This window comes from Pristiophorus japonicus, chromosome 10, assembly GCF_044704955.1.
Source record: "Pristiophorus japonicus isolate sPriJap1 chromosome 10, sPriJap1.hap1, whole genome shotgun sequence".
Lineage (NCBI taxonomy): Eukaryota > Metazoa > Chordata > Chondrichthyes > Pristiophoridae > Pristiophorus > Pristiophorus japonicus.
In genome coordinates, this window is record NC_091986.1 from 165,066,457 (window position 1) to 165,090,459 (window position 24,003).

Below are 24,003 nucleotides of genomic sequence, written 5' to 3' on the forward strand. Positions count from 1 at the left end.
GTTTCAACACCTTCCATGGTTTTGATTCCGATGTTGTGGGTCCCAGTGGTGCTGCTGGTGTAATCCAGCAGTTTACAGCCAGTGGCCCACCGTCCAAGCCTGCGCCTCCCACTCACAGGTTCTGGTTCCACCTTCCATGGTTTTGATTCTGATGTTGTGGGTCCCAGTGGTGCTGGTGTTATAATGGAGCAGTTTACACCCATTCACCCACCATCCCAGCCCACAGCTCACACTCGAGTGGTGCCGGATGCAAGACCCAGGGCCGCACCATCCCAGCCTGCGCCTCCCACTCTAGTACTGCCGTCTGGAACACCGAGCGTCCCACCGTCCCAGCCCGCGGCTCCCAGTGTAGTGGTGCCATGAGGCAGACCCAGGCAAAGGAGATTGGAGACACGCTCTCCTGAAATGCAGCGTGCAACAGATGCGGCTTAGGTTGTGATATTGGATATGGAGACCAATGAGCTTACCCAATCACTCATTGGTAGCATCAGTGCAGTGGGTGAAGAGGTGACGGTCCTGATGGGAGAAATAGCAGTGATGACACAGGAACTGAGGGAGGGAATGTCCGAGGGAGTGCAATCGACGGCACAGGCCATCAGGGAGGGCATGCAAGTGATGGCACAGGCCCTCATGAAGATAGCTACTGCAATAAGGGCACACAGCCCAGCCAATCAAATGACACCCCCATGAAGAAGTGAACATTCACTGAGATGTGGATGAGACATGGTTGCAGCCTTTCTTTGCTGCTTTTGTTCTTGTTCTTGATGCAGCTGTAGTAGCGTTTTTCAAATTGAAATTGTTTTATAAGTTTTGTAACTTTACAACTTATAAGTGATCTTAGGGTTTTTAAGTGATCTTATAGTGTAAATGCTCTCACATTTTGTAACTTATTTAATTTTGCACCTAAAAAGTGATCTTGAAGTTTAAGTGATCTTAAGAGTGTAAGATTTTTCACATTGAAATTGTTTTGTAACTTTACAAGTTTATGTGATCTTCAAGAGTCATATTAAAAAGTAAAGTTTGATACAACAAATATTTTATTACAGTGACGTTAACTTTTCAATAAAATATTTTTTCATTAAAACTGAATCATGTTCCATTAACACAACACAACATAGGAACAACTCCAAAGAATAAACATGTCCATGCGCAACAGTGGTCGCAGAGCCCTCAGGCAACAGTAGTTGAAGCGTTCACGGATGAGCTGCTGGCGCAAGGCTCGAGCAATCGTTAAAGGAGCATGATGGATGGCCCTCCTCCGACCTCGTTCTCCGGCATCAGGCACTTGCATGCTTTCCTGATCATCGTCATCATCCTCATCCTGCTCTTCCAAATTACTATCAGGCACTGGCCCCTCATTGGGTCTTCTGGTTCCACTACCAGCTCCTGCTGCCTCATGATGGCTAAGTTATGCAGCATGCAGCACACAACAGTGAAGTGACTGACAATCTGAGGAGAGTATTGTAAGTGGCCTCCGGAATGGTCCAGGCATCGGAAACGCTGTTTCAATATGCCAATGGTCCTCTCTATGATGCTGCGCGTCGCAATGTGTGCCATGTTGTATTGACGTTCAGCTTCTGTCCGTGTCACGCGTAGGGGTGTCATGAGCCAGGTGGTCAGGCTGTATCCTTTGTCTCCCAGTAGCCAGCTCTGCCCTTCTGGCTGCTGCTCAAACATGTCAGATATAATGCTGTTGCGTAGGATGAACGCATGAATGCTGCCAGGGTATCTCGCATCGACTTGACATGATGCACTGCTTGTCGTCACACATGAGCTGCACATTGATGGAGTGGAAACCTTTTCTATTCCTATACTGCTTGGAATCCTCCACAGGATGATGTGGGTACAATCAATGCAGCCCTGTACCTTTGGGAAAGCTAGCAATCTTGAAGAAGCCCACAGCCCTGTCATGGATCACTTATGTGGTCATTGTGAACTTGATGAAGTCATTCTTCCGTGCATACAGTGCAGCCGTGACCTGGTAAACGCAGGCATGTATTGCACGTTGAGAAATGGCGCACACATCTCCAGTTGTAGCCTGAAACGATCCCGAGGCATAGAAGGCAAGTGCAGCTGTTACCTTCACTGCAACAGACAAGGCAGTTGGCGTTCTGTTTCTGGGCTGCAAATCTGCTCTCAGCATATCACAGATCTCAACGACAACTTCTCTGCGGAAACGCAGGCTTCTGACACAATCAGCCTCACTCATGTCCAGGTACGAGCGCCTGGCTCGATATTGCCGACGTGGGTAAGGTCTCCTACCCATCAGCCTATGGGCTATGATGTTCCTGGTGCGGTGAGCTCTAATCAATTCTCTCCTATGCAGTGAATTGCTGGCGAACCATTGCATAATCTGTGGTGTTGACAATGCAGCACCCATACTTGATTTACAAATTTAACTTTTAAACTGGCTGGCTGGCTGGCTCGCTCTCCCTCCCGGTGCTTTGCACGCCTGCCCTGTCTCCTGGCCGAACGGCCTGCAGCCTATAAAAATAAATTCACAGCTGTGGAGGCTGCTGCGTTGCCTGTGTGTGTGGCCCCAACCGTGTTCCTCTCCTGTCCCCTGGCCGAATGGCCTCAGCCTCCTCCGCAGCTCGAAGGCTGCTTCCTGCCTCTTCGGCTGCCGTCGAGCCACTGATGCCGCCCCGCCTCCTACATGGAAGGCCTGCTTGAAGCACCGCAGCTCGAAGGCTGCTACTGCTTCACACAGGTGGGAATATTCAATATTTTTTATTTGCTTTATTTATAATTTTTTATTCAGGGTGGCTCTTTGTTTGTATAAGTGAGACTGTTGAATGCTTGAAGAATTTAATTACTTCCTTTCCCCCCCCCTCTCCCCACCCTCGTTCCCTACGCCTGATTTCTAAAGTGTAGGTAAGGTTTTTCTGAACGTACAAAAATCTACACTTACTCCATTCTAAGTTAGTTTGGAGTAAGTTTTTACTGCCTAAACTTGCAAAACAGGCGGAAGTGGCCGGACACGCCCCTTTTGGAAAAAAAATCTGTTCCAAAATGAAACTCTTGTAACTGACTAGAACTGGAGCAAACTAAATGCCTAGAATTGCAATTTCTAAGATACTCCATTCTAAACTAGTTGCTCCAAAAATATAGGAGAAACTCAGGCTGAAACTTGACCCCTATGAAACTGAAAAAGTAGTGCAATCAGGAAGAGCAGTATAGAAGCTCTCCTGTAGGTGTTGAGGCTCTAACAGCTGGTGCAGACTTATTAAATATAAATCATCTGTACCAGAATGATCGAAGTAATAATGGTTGATGTGAGAAATGTCACAGTGGTGCAGGAGCAGGTGCACTTCTGAGTTAGGGCTGAAGCACATTGATGGGACAGAGTGGAGGGAGCTTTGTTCTGCACCCGGTTGTGTTAAAGCTATTTTGAGAGTTATTTTGTGCACTTAATCCTGACCTGGGAGTATCTGATGACTAGCAAACGGTGCCTGAAATCTGAATTCCAGTCCCTAGCACTTGATAAGCACAAAATATGTTAAAAAAAAATGAAGAAAAAACCCAAATAACTGCACCTTGCTTTGCTCCACGATGTTATTACTGTCTGTGCAATATGAAATTAAGCCACATTTTTGTAAAGCTCCTAATTACACATAATTATACTCTTAGTTTTATTATTGTATTTATTCAAAGCAAAGCTACTACCTGTAGTAGCATTGCAGCATGGACTTTAATATTAAAGCAATTTCAAGCCAAATGTTTGACAATATACCAATATATTTGATGCACTAAAATAATTTTACCTGAATAATTTGGGCAGCAAGTTCGGGTGTTCCCTGTTTGAGGTCATGTCCATTTATTGCAAGCACCCGATCATTGCTGCACAGTCTCCCATCCTGAGCAGCCAAACCACCTTCCAGAAGATCCAGGATGAAGATGCCTGCCTCATCGGTTCTACGAACTAATTTAATACCAAGCTGCTCACTAGAGTCCCTTTTAAGCAAAGTCACATGAAAGCCATTTTCTCGCATACAGCTGCCATCAGGGTGGATATGTGTTCGACCACCAAATCGTCTCTCCCTTAGAACAGTGAGATGTAGAGCAGTGCCAGGCTGTGAAAACACAGACCTAGCATAGTTGTGAGGTACATTGCTGATATCAACACCATTCACCTGGAATAAAATAGAAAACAATGCAGCACTGTGTTTCATGTTTGTCGGGCATAAAAAATATACAGTAATCAACACAACAGCAAAATACTGCTGATGCTGAAATCTGAAATAAAAACAGAATGCTGGAAATCTCAGCAGGTCAGGCAGCATCTGTGGAGAGAAAAACAGAGTTAGCGGTTCGGGTCAACGACCCTTTGTCAGAACTGCCGAATGTTTGAAAAGAACACATTCTTAAGTACTGAAAGGGGGAGGGGAAGGTCTGTGATAGGGTGGAAGGCAGGAGAGATTAGAGAGACAAAAGGGATGATGGGCCGAATTGAAATGGTAATGACAGAAGTTAGAAAAAGGTCAATCTAGATAGGGTGTGAATGGCAGAGTAATAACCAGCTGCCATTACAAAGAGAAAAAAAAGAGAAGAAAAAAAACATAAGGTGGGGGGGGGGCGGGTGGGAGGGAAAGGGAGCCAAAGATGGCCAGAGGTTATGGTCTGAAATTGTTGAACTCGATGTTGGGTCCAGAAGGCTGTAAAGTGCCGAAACGAAAGATGAAGTGCTGTTCCTCGAGCTACCGTTGAGCTTCGTTGGAACAGTGTAGGAGTCCGAGGACAGAGATATCAGAGTGGGAGTGGGAGTGGAGAATTAAAGTGACAGGTGACCGGAAACTCAGGGTCACACTTACAGACTGAACAGAGGTGTTCAGCAAAGCAGTCACCCAATCTACGCTTAGTCTCCCCAATGTGGAAATGTATTTTTATCTAAGCTGATACCATACGGTATTTATGTGCCTTTTGATCAAAATGGAGTCCTGGCCCTTCCAGAACTTTCTGCATTTTAGCAGTCAGCTTGCATAAACAGCTAAACCTGGTTTGAGATGGCTGATGGCCATCAGACAGCTAGGAGACAAGTCATGCTGAGACAAGTAACCCCCCCCCCCCCCCATGGTGCTCTCCTATTGTCTACACTACAGGAGTTCCATGTCACCCCACCCTTATCTTCTAGCCATTATCTTCTTTCCGAGACCTCATCCATTTGATGCAAACAGATAAACTGACCAGGAAATTGGAACAATCCTGACACAATACAAGACAGGTGATAGCCCATTACCTATGACTCATGGAGTAATGGCCGGCTGGCCAACTGATAACCCTGACAAAAGGAAATATCTGGATACCATGTCAGGACCAGGATATAGTAATTAACTCTTTATCTGTATTCACTGACTGTGAGACAGAGCAATACACAGGGAGAGGCCATAACTTTGGTTTTACTGTATAAATATCTTGTTAAACTGAACCATTTCGGAGGTGTTCACTTAGCCCTTGACTGAGTGTGACCTACCCCTTGCGAGCAAGCAAATTAAAAAGAAACTTCTACCGGAGCTGTAAGTGTCGGAGTCATTCTTTTCGGAGGTCGAGATTTCGACACCAATATAGAGATCACATCATGAGCAGCGAATACAGTATACTAAATTGAAAGTACAAATAAATCGGTGTTTCACGTGGAACACTACGTCATCTATTTGACATTTATTGCATGATTGAAGTCATACAAGGACATCTATAACCAACAAAAAGTTAACAAATCTATATCCCCTAACTCAACTCCAACTTTGGGACATATCTGTATAGCACAGAATATCAGGTATTTTCAATAATGGATGGCTAATCCGCAACAGCAGTTTTATGCCCGGGCGACAAGTTAAAAATCTATCCCTTGGTTTCCTCATTTTAACACTGACCTTTCGATCCAAGTCTTTGACATGTCAAAATGAGAAATGCTTTAGTAAATGCACAATTACATTGTATGCATATATTGTACTACTCTGTATACTATACTGCTTAAAGATAAAAAGCATCATTGCTGGAGATTCCAGGTTGCTCTATACGTTAAATGACAACATTCGAGCTTATAGTCTGGTCAACATTTGCATCATATTACAAATATTTTCTGAACAAGAACCTTTTGATCAGATTTCCACAGGTTTGTGAACTTATATTTTAATTCATTTCCAGGAAAATTGATTTAATGGGCACCATAATATTTTTTGATAAGGTAGAAAGAGAAAGAAAGAAAGTGTGAGAGAGAGAGAGAGAAATTGATTGATTCTGTACTTGGCTAGTGTGGAGGTTTAATAATTCAGATGTGTCTCACCTCCTGAAGGCATCCAATAGCAGAAAGGATCTAATCTGAGTTACTTCTGCAAGTAACAATTTGCTGACAAAGCAATTCCCAGCTGAGTGGGTCCCCGGTAAGTCCAGATATTTAAAATGACAGCTCACCACAATAATAAAGAAATTACATAAAATTTAAAATAGTTCCAACATTCCAGGAAACAGTAAAAGGAATTATTTTCACTTACCTAGATAAGAATTAGTGAGTACAGTGTGGGCGGGGAAAGTATACTTTACAAAACACAGCAAGAATGGACAGCTTACCTACATCTTATACTGAGTCTTGTTTACTTTGAAATAACAAGTCAAAATAGATTTATGAACAATTTTTAGTTCATTACCTGCAATATTTGGTCACCAGAAAGAAGTCTTCCATCTTTTGCAACAATACCATCTCGATAAACTTCCTGAATTACAATATTTATCAAAGGAGTTTCATTTCCACCTACGATGCTCAGGCCCAGTTCCATATAGGGATTGGCCCTGTGGATTTCAATACTCGTAATCTCGCCTTCAGGTACAGCAGGTTGTTTTGGTAGTGCTGCAGTTAAAAAATATAAACAAGTGCACTTAAACCATTAACACAAATTCCCATTATTGTTCAGTATTTTAAGTTATTTTTGTAAATGCTTTTTCACATAGCTTAGTTACACAGCAAAGTATACAATGACAGGGTGGTGCTGTTGGGCTGTAGGTTTGTGCTTTACCACAACTTGTTTCCTCTTCTTGGACAGGACATTCAGGAGATGTATCACGTGTAGCCTAGTACTTGCCCAAGCGGAGGGAGAGAAGGTTAAAATATAAATCACAGGAGGCATTAACCATGTCCAAGGAATAGGTCACATCTTTGCTTCGGATGTGGCATGTGGATGGAAAAACTTCTGGAAACAGAGGGACAGCAGCCAAAAGTCATGGTCCACATTGGAGCCATGATATAGATAGAAGTACATTTGAGATTTTGGAGATGGAGTTTAAGAGGTAGGCAATAGATTGAAAAGCAAGACCTCAAGCTTGGTATTCTCCAGATTGCATCCTCTGCCATGCACAGTACAGGTTAAAGGGAAGAAGATGTGGAAGGTCAACGCATGACTGATGCAAGATGGAAGAGTTCATATTCTTGGGGCATTGGAGTAATTGCTGGAACAAGAAAAAGCTATACCGAAGGAACGGCGAATCTAAACACAATATGGCAGAGGGAGGGATGAAAGATTCTGTTTGAGACTAGAGAGGGAGAGCAAGATTAATAAAGCTATTTGAACAGAAGGCGAAGCTGAAATATAGTGTGAAAATACCATCAGAGAAGAAAGGAAATGAAACTAATTATGAGATAGTGAGAAATATAAATACTCTTTCAAGAGGGGCAAGGGATATTAAAAAATTGAAGGAGAAAACCAGGTAAAAAAAATACCAGGAAGGCTGAAGAAGTTGTGGTGTTTTTAGATGCAGAGTGGCCAGAGGCGAGCTAGCATGATTACAGTGTGGGCAAGTCTTGGGACGACACAAAGTTGGGCAAACTTAACTTCGGTTCTGCAAAATCATGAACCTCTCGAGCCAAATATTTTGTATTTATAGTTTTAAGGGCACCATTGCTAGCAACTCATTCAAGTAACATGTCCATCCTCGAGAACAAATATCACCAAGGAGCATCTAATTTAGCGGTTCTCAAAACTTTTAGGCTTAACCCCTCAAAATATTGTGCCTCTCTTGCTAAAGATTCTGATAACTCTGTCATCATCACTGCTCTGCTATGCCATTTATTACTCTCTTGCTCTCCTGCTTCACATTTTACCCGCTCTCGCCGTCTTCCTTCAATTTACTTTCCCTCACCATTTCACTTCATGGGGCCGAAATTCAGGGACCAGAAAAGGCCCGTTACCGCCGTTTTGCGGCGGCTATGCGGCGGAATCCAATGGCCGCATGGCCACTGCAAGCTAAATTAGGCAGGGTGTTTTTTCTAGCGGTCCCCACTTCCGCCTCACCGCTGCCAAGTGGTCGTAAATGCATCATCAGTGCACGCACCGCCGGGACCATCTACCTCCGTCCACATTCAGTCCGAAAAATTGAATCCCTGCCATGCGTTGCCTCGGCCAGCTTTTTATGATGGTGCACCTTCTCTTCTGACTGTGAGCCCTGGCTGCGTGGTGGCCATTAAAGGCAAGAACCCACTGCCGCGGCAGCCATTTCATTTTTTTTTGCTGGCCGACTTCCCTGTCGGCCGGCCTATTGTGCCCCCGGGTTCGGCCGGGCCACCAACAGGCAGTCTGGCACCCCCTCTTGGGTGCCAGGCTGCTGGCCCAGCCGAAACCCTCCTTCTTGGTGGCTCAGTGGCCGATCCTAAATATTCGGCGATTATCTCCCCTCTAAAGCAGGTGAGATACGTGGTGACGCAGATACGCAATGACGTCACCACCGCTCCCACCCCTCACCCACTTACTGCCGCACTTCTGCCTCCATTATGATCAGCTTCCGGTCCACTCCGAAAAAAAGGACAAACAGATGAAAATCGATCGAGAGCCCACCTCATCGACCCGACGGTAAAAACTTTTTTTTAAATGGAATGTGCAGCAGCTTTCCGGCGGGCATGAATTTTGACCCCCATGTCTCTTCCTGCTTTCCTTCTTAACACCGTACACTTTTTCATCGTCATCTTTCACCTTTCGCTCTCCTCTTTCTCAAATTAGTGGTGCAGAAAACATTCAGCCAAGCAAGCCAGTAAGCACTTGAACTGGGCAGGGAAGCAGGTGGGCTAAGAAGCATTCAGTGCAAGCTGGCTGTCAAGCAGGTGGGCTGCAAAACACTCAGAATGGGGGACCAGAAGGGAAACATTTTGGTTGGGTGAGTACTTTGATTGTTTGTTTCCTGTTATTTGCCAGTTTGGGATTGATAGCTTTAAAAAAAAATCAAATGCTTACTCTTGATATTTAATGACTAAATAGAATTGATTTTGAGTTAGTTGAATATTTGATTGTTGATTGAACAGTTAGGTCCTTATTTCAGCCAATTGCTAATTACTGCCTTGAGGGGTGATGTCCTGAAGTGATGTCTTTGAAAGGCATGATGCAACAGTCTAACCAGGTGCAAGACTTTTAAGCATACTGTCAGACATATATGACATTGGTCACTGTCCCAAGGCTGGGGAAATGGGGTATTAGGATGTGGAAGTGCGTATCATAAGTAAAATAATTTGGAAAAAATGTTTGGAACAGTAAAAAGAGACAGTAAAACAAGTTATTTTTGTTTGGTTTCTGGATAATGGTATTTTCTTTATAAAATTCTGTAGTTAAATAGATAACACAGATGCATTAATAAATCTTTGTGAACTTGGTTATTTTTGAATTTTCAGTATAAATAAGCAGGTGCCTTAGTAAAACTTTTGTCTCACTCTCAGCCAGCCCCTCTTCACTCCCCTTTGAAGTAAAAATACATTTCCTGTCAAATCTTACCTCAAAAGATTCTAAAGTCCCTGCTACAGTTAAAAAACAAATCAAAAACTGAATTACTATCATAGATTGAGAAAAGTTGCGCTTTTGAAATGTTACACTTGAAGAATCATACCGATGATGTTGGAAAATTCTCCACACTGTACACCCTGATACTGTTGCATCCTGAGAATTCCAGGCACAGGTTTAGTTGTTACTTCTCTTCAACCGACCCGACAGTGACAGCTTTGGAAGAATACCAACTCCAATCCTAGGCTATTCAGAGAGGCTGAAGTCTTTTGAGTAAAATGGTCACTACAAATACTCAAAAAAACAAAAGGAATTAGAGAAGCACAGACCTCATCACATTGAGCTATGCCTGCTTATTAGAATAATTTGAGTTTTCCACACACAGTAAATCCTGAGAGCAACAGTTCTTAAAGGGCTACTACTCAACTGAACTTTGCAGACTGCTTTGGAAGGTTGTCAAAAAAACATGGGCAGAACTGTACCCATTAATGACGATAGTTTAGATGTTCTCCTCCTTATTTGGGGTTGAGAAGAACTTCCCCCATACATCTTAATGTATAGCAAGCATAGCAGGAAGTGGCAGATAGAGTGGATGGATGGTGTCTTCCATGTCCACAGATCATGGGATCAAGTGAGGAAGAATTATCAGCCCGACAAACAATTTACAAAGGTAAGGTTGCCAAAGTTTAATACCTCAAATTTAGTTTATGTCCACAGTATGCATACCACTAGGAAAGTTTTTCATATCTACACTGCCATGTCCAAAATGCTGCGGGTGAACAATTTGCCTGGCACTTGAAAAAAATTCTTATTTCACATATAACTTGCATGTTTTGCCATCAATTCAAAATGCTATGTGAAGTTCTTGCATTGCTGTTTGAGCATCCATTCATACAAGGTGGGATGTAGACTGTGCACTGGGGTGCCACACTATGTCCCTTCCATACATCATAAGCTGCTAGTTTTGTTTGTTTTTAAAGGAGAATGCTCTAAAGAGAGAGAGAGGAGTCAGAATGGCGGTGCTCCAAAAGCCTTCAAATTTTTAATCATTATCAATAAGCAGCTCTTCAAATCATGCGGGTACCACTAACACATTTTCCTTTTCTCCTTGTGTAGGGGCCTCCAAAGCCACCAGATGTGAGCAACAAGTTTGGGTATCTATCATAGAGTCCTTAACATCCAAGCATCATAACAGATCCATACATCGTGGGAAAATGGGACAGAGGTCAGGAGGGAGCACCTACTGAAGCATTTGGCACAAGTGAAGAGGAGCAAGTGGAGGTGGTTGCAGAGGAAGAACTTGAGTGAAGGTCATGCCCAGATCCTGCTGCAAAGCCCATGGATTATTACTGTACAGAGGCTTTCTAGAGGGGAACTTATTCATGACCAGAAGCACTTCAGATAATGTTGAGAGCTTCCTGCATGGTGCGCAGACCTGCATGATCCTCCTTTGACATCTGTGGAGTAATGCGAGAGCAATTGGGAATTCTGCAGTTCCATCAATAGAGCCAGTTTGCAATTGCACATTCATCTGCAGCAGTCACTAAGGATAGAGCTCCAAATCTCAGATGGCGCTTTAGTTATGAAAACTATGGGGGTGAAATTCGGGGTGTTTGCGCTTCCCGGGGTGCAAATGACTTTTCGCCTGGGTGCGGCGCCGCTACTGACTCCCGCGAAATTCTGCGGGAGTTTATCGGCAGCGGTAACCAGTAGCACCCCGCTCCACTGCGCCGGCGATGACGATGGCAGCACCATGTGCAGTGACCCGTTTTCGATCCACAGCAAAAAATTCTGTAGCATCCCCTGAAGCTGCCATGGGCGACAGGCCGCTCGCGGGGTAATAATTAAAGGGGAGGTGGAGAATGTAAAAAAGGTCAACTTACCGGTCGCGGTCTTGTTCCTCGATTGCGAGGTCCGTGCTGCGATCTTGCAACCCGACACTCCACTTGTGTGCTAAGGCTGCTGCCACAGCACCCTACTCCCTGATGATCCAGGGATAGCCCCGTTTCCCGCCCTCAGTCGGCAGCTTGGCATCTCCCTTTAATGAAGGGAAGGGCCCTGTCTACGCGCCAGCACTATGCGTCCCATCGGGTACCGCTGCGAACTTAGCGGAGGCTTTCAGTCCCACTCAGCAAGCGGAGCGTGATATTTTGCACTCCACTTGCTCTCGGGGGCAGTAACCTAAATATAGATCACGAGGCAGGACTTAGTGCCTGGTGCAGGAACTCACAGCTGTTACTGCCCCGAATTTCTCCCCCTATAACTTTGGTTATTTAGAACGAGGAGTCCAATTCAGGCGATGGTTTACATGTAACTTGGAGAATAGCCTGAGTGAACCTTGAAGACAGACCTCATTCTCAAAGTAGTTGGCAAGGTTCTGTTTCCACAAAGATCCTGGTCATCCACAAAGTATACTGAGCAACTGGGGCTTTGTATTAGGAGACACCGATGAGGCCGCTACCACTCAGTAATGCCACATCTGCCCAATCCAGTAGGCTCCTCAAAGGACTGAAGGGGCAACTAGTTTATAGGAACAGCCAGCCATAGAAAGAATGTAATGAATTGCGAAGATCAGGAAATAGAAGCTCATTGTATCATTATAAATAGATACAATATATAAATACTTGATTAATTAATCCAATAATCAAAAGAACATTACTCCTATTTTTGTGTAGTTTTATTTGGAATTCTGGGAAAGATAATTGGGAATAAGAAGTTTATTTTGCCTTATTGAATGGTTGTTTCATAAGAACATAAGAAATAGGAGAAGGAATAGGCCACTCAGCCCTTCAAGCCTGCTCCACCATTCAATAAGATCATGGCTGATCTTCTACCTCAACTCCCCCTTCCCGCACTATCCCCATAGCCCTTGATTCCCTTAATATCTAAAAATGTATCCATATCTGTCTTGAATGTACTCAATGACTGAGCTTTTGTAGCTTGCTGGGGCAGAGAATTCCAAAATTTCATAAAATAGATGCATTGTTTAAATGAGGCATTGGACATTTCTTTATTTTTGTCATTTTCTTTTACTCTTTCATGATGTATTTCCATCCAACTGTTTTTGCTGAGTGATTTGTATGAATAGATGGAAGGATCAGGCCTTTGGCATGATTAGGAGTGCTTTATGTAAACTATTTTCTAAAAATAAAGGATGAGGGGCTGTGTTACAGTCTTCATACTGAAATAGGTACATCACTAAAGCTCAAAATTGAGTGGTTGTAGTTTTAAGAAGTGGCATGCCTCCCTGAAAATAAAGCTCCCCATCTCAAGTCAGGGGGGAGGAGAAGTAATAATGTAGGTCAGTAGATTGATTATATGTTGTTTGAAAACCCTACGTGGTACAAGATAACATAACTTGGGGCCGAAATTTCCCCACGCTGGATTTGCAGCGCATAATTCGAATTAGTGCATTGAATTGCGCCGCTGCTGGAAACGCCAGAGCCAGCGCGAATTTGCCCTCTTTTGCAGAACAAAATGGTGGGGGCAGTAACCGTGCCTACTATCGGTGCTCCCGGGATGCTCACGTGTCGCTAACGTGCCACGTCATGGTGCCGCGTTGCATTGTTCCTCTCCTTCTCCTGAAAGGGATGGCCACTGCGATCTCAGCAGCACCTTTAGTGCCGCCTACAGTGCCGCCTACTGGGCCACCAGGGAGGGTGTCAGCCGGGCCAGCAGCCTGGCATCCAAGAGGGTGTGCCGGCCTGCCTGTTGGCAGCCTGGCTGAACCAGCGGTCGCCATTGTCGGGCCGACTGAAAAGTCGGCCGACAAAAAAAAGATGGCGGTCGCCACAGAGGCACCTTCCCTTCAAGGGTGGCTGGGCCACCACAGCTTCTCGCATCAAGAAGCTGTTGGTGGCATCGCCCCGCGCAGACCTCACTTCCACGGGGCAATTTCCCCTGCAGGACAATAAGGGGTCGGCACGCATAGTGATGATATCATTGCCGTGGCGCAGCGCAAACCCCTCTTCACCAGCAGAGCCCTGGGGGCAATTCCGTGGGGACTGTTCCGTGTGCAGCGCCCGTGCAAAATTCCTTTAACTCACCCTTATCGCCGGCCGCCAACTGGCCCTTCGCAAAGGAGCAATTTCCGGTCTCTTGTAAATAATGGAAGGAGAAATGTGCAATATTTGCTTTAAAAAAAATCAAATCATTTGCTTCTTTTCTTTGCACAAAAACAACTTTTAAACGAGGAAGTCACTATATGTTCACCTACTTTGGCTTTGTAGCTAGTGCCTGTTTGCACTGTAATGTCACACTGGGAGAGTCCAACACAGTTCTCATATATTATCTCTTTAATCACAAAGCTAGCCTCAACTGCTTCCTTGGGCAGAGAATTCCACAGATATGCTTCAGTTAGAAGTATGACGAGAGACAAAGTAAATAAAATACAAGCACTACATCTCTTAGTACTGAAAGGATTACATACTTGATTGCATAATAGCCCAGAAATCCCTGGTTCTTCTTCCCGCGGGCGTTCGACTAAAAATAAGAGAAAAGATGCGCACTTAACTTTTGGTCGAATGCCCGACAGAGATCCCGGACTCGAGGCCTCCTCTTCTTGCGCAATGGAGCGCATTCACGTTGGGACGTCCGCAGGAATCACGTGGGCCTGGACACCCAATCAAGGTAAAGTATTTTCTCATTCATAGTAATAGGAGTTTTGTAAATCCGAAACTCCTATTACTATGAAGAGAAACACCCCCAAACACTCAAACACTACATAAAATATAAAAAATACACTATAGAAATTAAAGTTGATAGAAATGTTTTTTTAAAGAAAAGAAATTTGCCGATTTTAAAAAAAGTTTTAATTATGGTTAAAAATAAATATAAAAATAAATATAAATTTTAAAATTTAATTTAATATTTTTGTATGTTTTTAAACTCTTACGCCTGTAAAAGTAGGCTTTTATCAGGCACAGGAGTTTTGAGGACATTTGCTGGGCAAGATGTGTGTAAATTCCGCAATCTTGCCCAGGCAAATGTCCTCGCTCCCGAGATATGGAGGATCTGTCAAGCCAGAAACTTGACAGATTGGAAATGCCGGTTTTCAGCGCATGCGCATTGCACACTGAAAACCGGCTTTTCCGATGCCTTCCTGAATCCGTAGAAACTTGGTACAGACCCGGGGAGCCCGCAATTTCTGGGCCATTGTGCTGAGAATTGACTGTTGATAACAATTTAGATTTTTCTAGATTGCGAGCCCAATACTAGCTGTTTTATTACAGATTTGGGCATGAATCATTTCTGATGATTAAGAGTCATCAATAATTGAGAATCTTGTTACGTCTTATTACATTAATTTTCTAATCTGGAGCTGATTTGGGAACAAAAAACATATGCCTTTAGTGTTATAGCTGAAGCATTAAAAGTTTTAATGTATTAAAATCATTACTGAAAACAGAAAACCCATGGATTACAAAATAATTGGCTCAAACAGAGTTTGTTTAGGTGTTAATGAGTTTGAATCATAGAACTGGCTAATATTCAATGCTGGTTTCTACCGGAAAGCATATCACACTACCTGTGCAAAAAACAAATTGCACTATTCACACTTGACTAATCTACTTTCAGAATAATTTGTCCTTACCAAGCTCTAGTAAAGTGTGAATACTTTCCAATATGAGAAACAGTGAGAATTGACATAACATTATGTAATTACTATGAAAATAATTTTTTGTATGTCACATAATTTATTTGCAGTCATCAGTTCTTAAAATGTCAATTCACAAACAATCCACCTATAATTTGATACTTAATCAGGTGCCTCACCCACATAAATTACAAGGATGACTGGTGTGGAAAAAGCAAAATGCTACATAGCAGTGAGTGGGTACTCTTCAATGGGAGTTCAAAACATGTTAATGAGCAGAATAGAAGGGATTTTATCCTGTATCTAAATCAGACTATTGCTAATATTGAGCATGAGGGTAGAAAAATATTCCACCGTTGATGTTTTTCATGTTGATGAGCATAAAATGCACCCAAAAATACAAAATTTTGTGAAAATAGCGGAAGGGCGGGTGGCTGCACCAAATACTGCTACAGGAATCACTCTCTAATTTTAATGGGCTATTGGTACATGAAAATCTAGGCTAGTGAACTTGGCTGAGGAGCAAAAAATCCAACAAGGCAACATTTCTTAAAGGGCTTCAGCTCACCATTAAAGAGGTGGTCTACTGGTGGCTGAAAAGTGACATTTCACAATAGCATAACAGTTAACCCTGCTCTCCTAAGAATTATTAACTACTAAGAACCAGTGTTTCTTTTCCTTCCGAAAAATGCTGGTATCGTTAATTATCATGTGAAGGTGCTGTGGACATTTCCTGGATAATAGCCATTGTTGTGTATAATGATGTTTCTAAGCTCAGGTATCAACTGACTGTGAACCCTTTTCTGTTCCAGTTGATATGAACAGCCTGGTTGCTCACAAGTGCCATCTTTAGCATCTTGCACTTTCTACCCAGTAAAGTTCTAGGTCATGTCCAGCTGATACCTTCTTTCTGTGTAGATTGCAGACTGCCTGATGTGGCAAATATCCCCTCGGGTGGTTTGAAAGGATCCTGAAGTGTGAAAGTCTTATGATATAATTTTCACTTCTATGGGAAGAACCTGTCCTGTAGCAGATGTAACAACTTTGATAGCCTTGTAAGATTTGTATCACAGATCACACACAGATTACCCAAAGCGTCTTAGGAGTCATAAGGAATTTAATTAAGGAGTGGTAGTTCAAATACAACACATAATCAGGATAGACATAGTAGACATATGCAGGGACAGATTAGGGGGGGGGGGGGGGGAAATGGGGCAGTCGCCTGGGGCCCAAACCTAGAATGGGGCCTATACAGGGTCAGATTAAGCGTAAACAGTATTGGCATAAGTGACGTAGCAAGAGCAGAGCAAAGCCACAAGGGATCAGGCGCATATTATTCTCAACTTGATGTAAAGAGACTCAAATGCCCTTTTTCTAGAGTTGCATTCTACACACAAATCAGGGGTGAAAAAAAGGAAAGAGCACCAGCTACGCGAGGAGCAAAAGAGAAAGATCATGAAGATAAAGGCCAATGCGTTACTCTGCAGTCAGCTTCAATCGAGTTGGAGCTCCAAGTCCAAAAAGTTGATGATGATGAAAATCAACTGGCACACAGAGCTGAAAGAGGCACAGCTTACAAGTGACACTGGCTGTGGGGAGACAATATTTCAGAACACAACCATTGGATTGCAAAAGGTAATGGGGACTGCCGAAACTGTGATAAAGACTTTCAAAACTCCGGCCTGATTCATGCCAGGGGAGGATGTCGCCGATACTGCTCGAAGTCCTTCTTCACAAGTGTGTACCCGCTGACAGGGGAACGTGTGGAGCGAACGTGGCTCTGTTATTCACCATCAAACAGTAGAGTATATTGCTTTGCTTGCAAGGTCACAGCACGAACAAGTAGCCACTTTATTCATGGGTTTAATAACTGGAAGCAAGGAGATGAGAGGATTTCATCTCACAAAAACAGCCATCAGCATAGAGAAGCCATGGTAGTAATGTGCACTAGACAAGCAGACACTGGTTGTATGGATGGTCATATTGTCTTCCAGTTTGAAAATGAACAGCAGCACTGGCGCAAGGTGCTAGAGCGGGCTGTCTGTGGGATAACGTTTCTCTGTGAACGAGGTCTTTCATTGCAAGGCAGAGACAAAATCGTTGGGTCTCCAAGTAATAGTAATTATCTGGGTGTGTTGGAGGTTCTTGCAAACTACGATGCATTTCTTGCTGAACACATCAAGCAGTTCACCAACAAAGAGAAGAGGCATACTTCATACTTGTTTTCCACCACTTGTGAAGAACTGATTAGTCTGATGGGTGCTAAAGTACTTAAGATGGTTATCCAAGAATTGAAATCAGCGAAGTTCTATGCAATATCTGTTGATTCAACACCAGATGTCACACACTCAGATCAGCTGACATTTGTCGTTCGCTATAGAACATAGAAACATAGAAAATAGGTGCAGGAGCAGGCCATTCAGCCCTTCTAGCCTGCACCGCCATTCAATGAGTTCATGGCTGAACATGAAACTTCAGTACCCCCTTCCTGCTTTCTCGCCATACCCCTTGATCCCCCGAGTAATAAGGACTTCATCTAACTCCCTTTTGAATATATTTAGTGAATTGGCCTCAACTACTTTCTGTGGTAGAGAATTCCACAGGTTCACCACTCTGGGTGAAGAAGTTTCTCCTCATCTCGGTCCTAAATGGCTTACCCCTTATCCTTAGACTGTGACCCCTGGTTCTGGACTTCCCCAACATTGGGAACATTCTTCCTGCATCTAACCTGTCTAAACCCGTCAGAATTTTAAACGTTTCTATGTGGTCCCCTCTCATTCTTCTGAACTCCAGTGAATACAAGCCCAGTTGATCCAGTCTTTCTTGATAGGTCAGTCCCACCATCCCGGGAATCAGTCTGGTGAATCTTCGCTGCACTCCCTCAATAGCAAGAATGTCCTTCCTCAAGTTAGGAGACCAAAACTGTACACAATACTCCAGGTGTGGCCTCACCAAGGCCCTGTACAACTGTAGCAACACCTTCCTGCCCCTGTACTCAAATCCCCTCGCTATGAAGGCCAACATGCCATTTGCTTTCTTAACCGCCTGCTGTACCTGCATGCCAACCTTCAATGACTGATGTACCATGACACCCAGGTCTCGTTGCACCTTCCCTTTTCCTAATCTGTCACCATTCAGATAATAGTCTGTCTCTCTGTTTTTACCACCAAAGTGGATAACCTCACATTTATCCACATTATACTTCATCTGCCATGCATTTGCCCACTCACCTAACCTATCCAAGTCACTCTGCAGCCTCATAGCATCCTCCTCGCAGCTCACACTGCCACCCAACTTAGTGTCATCTGCAAATTTGGAGATACTACATTTAATCCCCTCGTCTAAATCATTAATGTACAATGTAAACAGCTGGGGCCCCAGCACAGAACCTTGCGGTACCCCACTAGTCACTGCCTGCCATTCTGAAAAGTACCCATTTACTCCTACTCTTTGCTTCCTGTCTGACAACCAGTTCTCAATCCACGTCAGCACACTACCCCCAATCCCATGTGCTTTAACTTTGCACATTAATCTCTTGTGTGGGACCTTGTCGAAAGCCTTCTGAAAGTCCAAATATACCACATCAACTGGTTCTCCTTTGTCCACTTTACTGGAAACATCCTCTACTGTTCTACTGACTGGCCCTGAGGAAAGGTTCTTGCTGATAATAGGTCATACTGGACAAGAAATAGCAGAAATAATACTGGCCGTTCTGGATGAGAACGGGATCGACATACAAAACTGTCGTGGTCAATCTTATGATAACACTTCAAATATGAGTGGGAAATACATTGGTGTCCAAACTATCAAAGAGCAATGCCCATATGCCACGTTTATACCATGTGCAGCGCACGCATTCAACCTTGTGGTGAAAAACAATGCTGAATGCAGCCCAGTGATCGTCAGAATTTTTGACATTGTACAAAAGTTGTACACTTTTCTCTCTGCATCAATGCCGGTGACTGCTTTATGAAAAACTAAAGCCTTTAGGGCTGTCTGTCGTCAAATAGCTTTCTGCTACTCAATGGCCAGCAAGGTATGAAGCAGAGTCAGCCTGCTCAAAGGTTACACTTCCACATGTGAAGTGTTGCAATCCCTGGCAACTGACATGGAACAGAAAGATGAATGCCGAAATGAAGCTCAGTTGATCCGTGACAAACTTGGCGAACTGGATTCAGCTATTCTCATTGTTATTTGGAACACAGTCTAGAAGCGCTTTCACCTGACCAATCTCTCACTTCAAGAGTCCGGCTTGAATCTGAATGTCATGGTGTCCTTACTTAAGTCCCTTGTCGATTTTGTCAAGACCCAGCGGAGTTTGAGGACTTCGAAGATCTAGGGATTAAACTGTGTGGCCACAACGAGTACAATTCAGCTCAGAGATGCGTCCGGGTACGCAACCGCCGCTATGACAATGGGGTTGCTGAAAACTCTGTGCTGTCACCCAAGGAGAAACTGAAGTGTTCCTCGTCATCGTTGATCAACTAATTAGTACCTTGAAACACCGCCTTGAAGCATACAAGGAAATCAACTGTAAGTTTGGATTCCTGTCCAAGCTAACCGCTCTCTCGACTCATGAGATCAAGCAAGCCACAGCAAATCTTGCCCGCTCCTATCCCAAAGATCTGGAACCTATGATTGAAAGTAAATTCATCCAGTTTTCTAGTTTGGTGGCATCCTCAACAGAGCTTCAAACCTCAATTTGTGTCAAACAAACTAAGTCAGCAGAGCTGAGAATGTACAAATTCCTCCATACACACGCCCTCACCCAAACCTTTTCTAACATTGAAATAGGTCTTCGGATATATCTGTCGATGATGGTATCAAATTGCAGTGGTGAACAATCCTTCTCGAAACTAAAACACAAAGGATGAGGTCAGGAACTGAATGGGACAAGATTGACTTAATAGTCTTTCAATCATGAGCATTGAGAGCGAAGTACTGAGAGGACTTGACTTCTCGAAAATCATTGACGAGTTTAGCCGACAAAAATCTAGGAAAAGACCAATGTAATGTTATATTTGTAGTTGCCCCTGTGGAGAATATGGAATGCAAGTGACAAATGATGGTCTTCTAAAACAATTGAGCTAAAATTGTTCTAAATTGTTGACATTATTGATTTTGTTTCAAAATGTAACGATTTGTGATTATTAAAGCGTTGTTTACTGTTTATACAGGGTTTCATCAAGGTATTGGTTTGATTGTTTGGAAACATAATAAAATATTAAATGAGTGTCGTCATAGTATCAATGAAAACATAACCTGAGATGTTGACCTGACTTGATCTTGACCTGATGCATATTCAGTATAGTGCCCTGTGACTGAGCTCACTAATGTAATTTACTGCAGGATATGAATGGGAATAAGGGGCCCATAGCCGAACTACTACCCGAGACTCAAGGCACCCTTAATCCGTCCCTGGACATACGACCGTGACATGCAACTGGCATCAACCCCAATCGGACAGACGGCTGGTGTGTGCGAAGAGCTCTTTTCTGCACCATTTGTGTTAAAAAACCCTTTAGATATCTCTTTTATTCTCTTTTAAGGGGTGCACCGGGTTAGAAGATGGACTATCTAACTTGTAAGGGCTCTTGCCAAACCAGGGTGCCCAATAGTATGTTGAGTTCATTGTCTCAACTTTGAGATGAAAACCTGCCCATTCACATATTCTTCCTGTTTATACTTTCTGAAGGCTATCCATCCGATTTCCTACTATCTCTCCTGTGCTTATTCTCCCAAGGTTGACTACATCAAAGATACAATCAACAACCTTTCTAGTACACAAACAGCAGGCAGCTAGCTTAGAAACAAGGTCACCGCCATGGTGCAGAATGTTATAGAAACCTTCGAGCCTGCACCGCCATTCAATATGATCATGGCTGATCATGCACTTCAGTACCCCATACCCCTTGATTCCTTTAGCCGTAAGGGCCACATCTAACTCCCTTTTGAATATATCTAACGATCTGGCCTCAACAACTTTCTGTGGTAGAGAATTCTACATGCTCACAACTCTCTGAGTGAAGAAGTTTCTCCTCATTTCGGTCCTAAATGGCTTACCCCTTATCCTTAGACTGTGATCCCTGGTTTTGGACTTCCCCAACATCGGGAACATTATTCCTGCATCTAACCTGTCCAATCCCGTCAGAATTTTATATGTTTCTATGAGATCCCCTCTCATCTAAATTCCACTGAATATAAGCCAAGTCGATCCAGTCTTTCTTCATTTGTCAGTCCTGTTATCCCGGGAATCAGTATGGTGAACCTTCGCTGCACTCCTTGAATAGCAAGAATGTCCTTCCTCAAATTAGGGGAGACCAAAACTGTACACAATATTCAAGGTGTGGCCTCACCAAGGCCCTGTACAACTAATAATAAGACCTCCGTGCTCCTATACTCAAATTCTCTCGCTATGAAGGCCAACATGCCATTTGTCTTCTTCACCGCCTGCTGTACCTGTATGACAACTTTCAATGACTAATGTACCATGACACCCAGGTCTCGTTGCACCTCCCCTTTTACTAATCTGTCACCATTCAAATAATAATCTGCCTTCCTGTTTTTATCACTAAAGTAGATAACCTCACATTTATCTACATTATACCACATCTGCCATGTATTTGTCCACTCACCTAACCTGTCCAAGACACCCTGCAGCCTCTTAACATCCTCCTCACAGCTCACACTGCCACCCAGCTTAGTGTCGTCTGCAAACCTGGAGATATTACATTCAGTTCCTTTGTCAAAATCATAAATGTATATTGTAAATAGCTGGGGTCCTAGCACTGAACCTTGCGGTACCCCATTAGTCACAGCCTGCCATTCTGAAAAGGACCTAGTTATTCCCACTCTTTGCTTCCTGTCTGCCAACCAGTTCTCAATCCAAGTCAGAACATTACCCCCAATACCATGTGCTTTAATTTTGAACACTAATCTCTTGTGTGGGACCTTGTTAAAAGCCTTTTGAAAGTCTAAATACACCACATCCACTGGCTCCCTCTTGTCCACTCTACTAGTTACATCCTCAAAAAATTCTAGAAGATTTGACAAGCATGATTTCCCTTTCATAAATCCATGCTGACTTGGACAGATCCTGTCACTGCTTTCCAAATGCGCTGCTATTACATCTTTAATAATTGATTCCAACATTTTCCCCACCACCGATGTCAGGCTGACCAGTCTATAATTCCCTGTTTTCCCTCTCCCTCCTTTTTTTAAAAAAAAAGTGGGGTTACATTAGCTACCCTCCAGTCCAAAGGAACTGATCCAGAGTCTGTAGAATGTTGGAAAATGACCTCCAATGCATCCACTATTTCTAGGGCCCCTTCCTTAAGTATTCTGGGATGCAGACTATCAGGCCCTGGGAATTTATTCGCCTTCAATCCCATCAATTTCCCTAACACAATTTTCTGGTTAATGAGGATTTCCTTTAGCTCCTCCTTCTCGCTAGACCCTTGGTCCCCTAGTATTTTCGGGAGGTTATTTGTGTCTTCCTTAGTGAAGACAGAACCAAAGTATTTGTTCAATTAGTCTGCCATTTCTTTGTTCCCCGTTATAAATTCACCTGATTCTGGCTGTAAGGAACCTATATTTGTCTTCACTAATCTTTTTCTCTTCACGTATCTGTAGAAGCTTTTGCAGTCAGTTTTTATGTTCCCTGAAAGCTTACTCTCATATTCTATTTTCCCCTTCCTAATTAAACTCTTTGTCCTCCTCTCTTGAATTCTAAATTTCTCCCAGTCCTCAGGTTTGCTGCTTTTTTTGGCCAGCTTATATGCCTCTTCCTTGGTTTTAACACTATCCCTAATTTCCCTTGTAAGCCATGGCTGAGCCACCTTCCCAGTTTTATTTTTTACACCAGACAGGGATGTACAATTGTTGATGTTCATCCATGTGATCTTTAAATGTTTGCTATTGCCTATCCACCGTCAACCCTTTAAGTATCATTCGCCAGTCTATCCTAGCCAATTCATGTCTCATACCATCGAAGTTACCTTTTTTTAAGTTCAGGATTCTAGTCTCGGAATTAACTGTGTCACTCTCCATCTTAATGAAGAATTCTACCATATTATGGTCACTCTTCCCCAAGGGGCCTCGCACAACAAGATTGCTAATTAATCTTCTCTCATTACACAAGACCCAGTCTAGGATGGTCAACTCTCTAGTTGGTTCCTCGACATATTGGTCCAGAAAACCATCACTTATACACTCCAGGAAATCCTCCTCCACCGTATTGTTACCAGTTTGTTTAGCCCAATCTATATGTAGATTAAATTCACCCATGATAACTGCTGTACCTTTATTGCACGCATCCCTAATTTCCTGTTTGATGCAATCCCCAACCTCACTATGACTGTTTAGTGGTCTGCACACAACTCCCACTAATGTTTTCTGCCCTTTGGTGTTCCGCAGCTCTACCCACACAGATTCCACCTCATCCACGCTAACGTCCTTCCTTACTATTGCATTAATCTCCTTTGTAACCAGCAATGCTACCCCACCTCCTTTTCCTTTCAGTCTATCTTTCTTGAATATTGAATATCCTTGGATGTTGAGTTCCCAGCCTTGGTCACCCTGGAGCCATATTTCTGTAATCCCAATTACATCATATTCGTTAACAGCTATCTGCGCAGTTAATTCATCCACCTCATT

The 24,003-nt window shown here is 43.3% G+C and overlaps 1 protein-coding gene and 1 long non-coding RNA gene across 3 annotated transcripts in view; one reads left to right on the plus strand and one right to left on the minus strand.

The window, feature by feature from the left end:
• The window catches only part of lnx2a (ligand of numb-protein X 2a), a 262,297-nt gene that overhangs the window by 45,735 nt on the left and 192,559 nt on the right, over positions 1-24,003 (minus strand). Inside the window, exons 5-6 of the mRNA XM_070892288.1 lie at positions 6,645-6,844; positions 3,765-4,133 (exon numbers count right to left, since the gene is read on the minus strand). Of these exons, the coding sequence (XP_070748389.1) occupies positions 3,765-4,133; positions 6,645-6,844 (569 nt within the window). The remainder of the gene's footprint in view (positions 1-3,764; positions 4,134-6,644; positions 6,845-24,003) is intronic.
• On the plus strand, positions 8,289-12,743 carry LOC139275180 (uncharacterized). Of its 2 annotated transcripts, XR_011595689.1 has the most exons (3): positions 8,289-8,837; positions 8,985-9,138; positions 10,869-12,743. It is a non-coding gene; the product is annotated as an uncharacterized lncRNA (long non-coding RNA). The 2 variants fall into 2 exon arrangements; XR_011595688.1 differs by having other exon boundaries at positions 8,289-9,138.